The 4,253-nt window shown below is 46.5% G+C and overlaps 1 protein-coding gene across 1 annotated transcript in view; it reads right to left on the reverse strand.

Annotated features, from left to right (window-relative positions):
- FAM135B (family with sequence similarity 135, member B) overlaps window positions 1-4,253 on the reverse strand; it is a gene marked incomplete at its 5' end in the record, with an annotated part of 120,917 nt that overhangs the window by 99,264 nt on the left and 17,400 nt on the right. The window contains one exon of the mRNA XM_008589109.1: window positions 3,224-3,350. Coding sequence (XP_008587331.1) covers window positions 3,224-3,350 — 127 coding nt within the window. The remainder of the gene's footprint in view (window positions 1-3,223; window positions 3,351-4,253) is intronic.

Raw genomic sequence — 4,253 nt, forward strand, 5'->3', positions numbered from 1 at the left:
GGGATGAGGGGCAGTGGATTTTATTCTTTGCTTGGCAGCCCTTGCCCAGTAGGAAAGCACAGGGCACACAGCACTGAACCTGAGTAATTGGATGAGACCCAAATGAAAAATTCACAGGAAAAGAGTCAGAGCCTGGTAATAACCCATAGATCTAAGTTCCAAGAGCAAGTTCAATGCTAAACACCCAGAAATAAGCCATTTTATCTGATTCTTGTAAAAGACAGTAATGTTTGCTTCAACACACATCTCCCAAAGTAGTCTAAAAAAGAAATGAAATAAACAGAAACATTATATCATATCATGTGCCTGTTACATCTATTTCTGTAATGTTTTTACCCATATGAGGGTACTTCAAAAAGTTGGTGGAAATAATCATATATTCTTTTAATTCTATTTTTTCCAGGAACTTTTTGAAGTACCCTTGAACTAATGCCTGAAATCCTCTCTAAAAGATAGATATTATCCCATTCCATAGTTAAGCAAACTGAGTTTCCACAAAAGTAATTTCTCCCAAGTCACATAGCATTTGTCATAGCAGATATTTGAAAACAGAATCTTCTCTTGACCATGTTACAAAAGCCTCAGAAGTAGAGACTAGCTGGGTCATGCTCAGACATGTCATCAGTAACAGAGTCCAGTGGCTGAACTGATCTACCAGGTGCCCCACTCCATGCCACCCCACGCTGGGTCTAGGGCTTCTCAACAGTCCCCAAGGGAGCGCCGCTCTGTGCTCGCAGGTCAGGGAGAAGCCGGTCAGCTCGCTTCCGTTTGGTTTCTTCTGCTGACATATGAGCAATGAACGATCTGTGTGGCTTAGCTTTCTTGACTCTCGGGTTTATACGTGAACATGACTTACACATCTGTATCAATCATTCATTCCACACACACTCCTCGAGCACTAGTTATGTGTGGCAGGCATGGCACTGGGCCCTGGGGATGTGGAGCTCAGTGAGACGGTCCCTACCCCTAGCTGCTCAGAGCCCAGTAAAGGGGAGACAGAGAAGCCTAGAGCACTTGGGAGAAAGCACTCCATCCTAGGAAATCAGGGAGTGCTCTCAGAGCCATAGTGGCACCTGAACAAGGTCTTGAAGGAAATGTGGGGACTTGTGCATCAGACAGGACACCTTCAGACAGGGCACCTCACTGTAATCATTTCCACATGCTCCTGTGGCACAAGCAAAGGCCCTTGGCTGGGGAGATAAATGCTTTCAATTGATCTGTGACCACCAACATTCCCTAAGGTCCCAGGCCATGTTCCCTGGAAAACGGAGCCTGAGTGGAAGATTTTCAAGTGGTAGATCTACTGGGGAGGCTCTCAAGGCCAGCACCTGTGGGGTTTGAAAGTAGAAGAACTGGGCACTGGGAGAAGGTGGACAGTGATATGGTCCCGACAAGGTTTGAAGCCAACCCACGGGGAGCTTCGCAGCTTGGATGGTCCTGCAGCATCGGCTGCCAACGACGCTTCCCTCAGCAGGGATTTGGGGACTGTCTGGAGGCACAGCACAGCATCCGCCACCATCAGGGACTGCCTCTATCCTTGCCCCCAGTCCCATGCTGGAATCCTGGAGTCATCCATGCTCACAAGGTACCATAGAGACGTCTGTCCCATGCTGAGGATGACTCCCGTCTCTTCCCTTCCTTACTCACTCAGTCACTGTCTGCTGGGTCCTGTGTCGGTGTTAAGGACGCTGAGTTCTGAGAAGCTCCGTGGTTCCCGAGGCACTGGAGTCCACCCTCACACTGGTCCTACTCGGCTCTGAAGTCTGGTCCTTCCATAGCACTGAGCTCCATCTGGCTTCAGGTGACCTGTCTGTCAGGAAGGTCTGGGCAGCAGTCTTCATTGCTCCTCGGGACCATCAGAATGTTGGACCAGATGGAGACGTGACTTGGGCAGCTTTTGCAGCCAGGACTCTGGGCTGGGGCTCAGAGCTGGAAAGGTGACGTCACAGGAGAGCGAGCCGAGTGCCGTGCCTGATATGCTGAGCCTCTGGAGCACACAGCCTGGCTGCACAGGTGGAGGGAGCGCCTCTTCTGGGGGCTGGTGGAGCACAGACAGCCTTTCACACTCATACCAGGAGCCGTGTGATGGTACATGTTGTGTGTCACCTTGACTGGGCCATGGAGTGCCCAGATGTTTGATTAAATATTACTTTGGGTGTGTCTGTGAGGGTGTTTCTGGATGAGATTAACATTTGAACTGGCAGAATCAATAAAATAGCCCACCCTCTCCAATGTGGGTATGACTCATGCAATCCATTGAGTGCCTGAATAGAACAAAAAGGCTGAGTGAGAGAGAATTTTACCTCTTTTATTGATTGTCTGTTATCTGAGACAACAGTTTTCTACTGCCTTTGTACTTAGACTTGGACTGAAACTTGCACCATTGGCTCTCCTGGGTCTCCAGCTTGCTGACTACATAGTTAAGGGCTTTTCAGACTCTGTAATTGTGTGAGCCAGGGTACATATGCACACACACATGCACACACACACACAAACCTTATTGGTTCTGTTTCACTGGAGAACCCTGAATAATGCAGTCTTGTTATTTCTGAGCAGGCCACTAATATAAACACATCATGCATTGGCTCAGGAGAAATACAAACAGAGCAATACTGTATGTGGCCAAAGCCCCACATATCCCAGAAGAGTAACACCAGATGTTTCTTGGGAAGATGGAAAGAAGGGAAGGACAGGATATGCATATGTATTAAATGAAAATACTGAGCACCAGGTACGAGCTAGGACCTTCACATTCATTACAGCATTGATTGCACACAACACCCCATGCAATTATTAACTATTAGAGATCCCACTGACAGGTAGGCAAACTGACCCCTCAGAGAGTGAGCAAATGAGACTTGGAGCTGGGTTTTGATATTAGGCATGGCCCAGTGCCAACAGACTTTCAATATTACCACATAGTCTGTGGGATGCCCCCTCACAACCCAGCCTGCTGACCCACAGAGACCTGTATTCTCCAAGGGGACCACATAGAAGAGGGCCCCTGTGAAGTCCGTATCTCCTGTCTCTGACAGGGCTTGGCATTAGGAATATGCTTCATAAATGTTGCAGCAATAAAAAGAAGGGATCTATAAATAGTGAGAGGAAGGGACAAACAAAGAATCTGTACAGGGGACATCTGAAAGAGGCAAGAACCTCTTAGAACACATTCTGCAAAGTGAAGTTTGAAAGTCATGGGGCCTCTACCCCATGCAGACATTACCTCTGAGGAAGTTGGCTTGCAGTATCCAGCTCCAAAGACCAAGTTTTCCAGAGAAATAATAGACTGTTCTTGTCCTGTATCTGGGCCACCTTTACCAAGCCAGGAGCCTCTTCCTGGGCGAGTAAAACTAGATAGAAGAGAAATGAAGAGAGAAAGAAAAGATTCAAAAAATGGGATGGTGCCATTAACTTATCCCCCTTATGGGGTGTTACTGGGGAGCCTGTGGGGTAAGTCATTTAGAAGTAGTTCACCCCCTAAGGGGTGCATGGATGTGACATTGTTAGATGTCTCCATGATAAGTGGGTGAAACTGGCTTGCAAGCATGGGACCCAAGGATAGTACACATTCTACAATGTGTACAAAGAAATTCCTGCCCTAAATGCCGAAACCCATCAGTGAGAGATCCTGAGGCAGAGCTCCAAGGGTATGTCATTTAGATGGGCAGGTGAAATGGGCTTCTGGGCAGGAGGAAGGGACAGCCCCACTCAGGGATATGGTCTGAGTTCTGTTTCTGCTCCTTATTGTGGCATAACCTGAAGAGAGCTCCTTCAACACCCTGCCCACCCCCTGAACCTCTGTTCTTCTGTGTAAGGGCATAAAACAATATCTACCTCCCTGATCCACACACGAGTCTGACAGAATGAAAAGACTGCCACAGTGATAAGACACTCACACGCCAATTCTAGTTGAGAATACTGTAAGCTGCTGAACAGACAAATGTATGGGTCCCGTCCAGCTCTGCGATTCACCGTGAAGATCAATTGACATGATGTGACAGCAACTATCAATTTTAGGATCAAAGGAGGCTAGGAAAGGCTGTGTGATTATTTGAATTTATCTTATTTGGGTTTATTATCAACTTTCTACCTTGGCCTTTTTTTATTTTCATCAATTGATATATCAGTGATGTCTACTTGTACTTATTTTTTCTTTCAGATCTCTTTTTTATTAAAGATCCCAAGGGTTAATTGCTTTTCATTTTATATATTTTATATATAAATTTCATATTTTATAGGTATGTTTTATTCCT

The sequence above is a fragment of the Galeopterus variegatus genome, unplaced genomic scaffold (genome assembly GCF_000696425.1).
Source record: "Galeopterus variegatus unplaced genomic scaffold, G_variegatus-3.0.2 Scaffold5216, whole genome shotgun sequence".
In the NCBI taxonomy this organism is placed as follows: domain Eukaryota; kingdom Metazoa; phylum Chordata; class Mammalia; order Dermoptera; family Cynocephalidae; genus Galeopterus; species Galeopterus variegatus.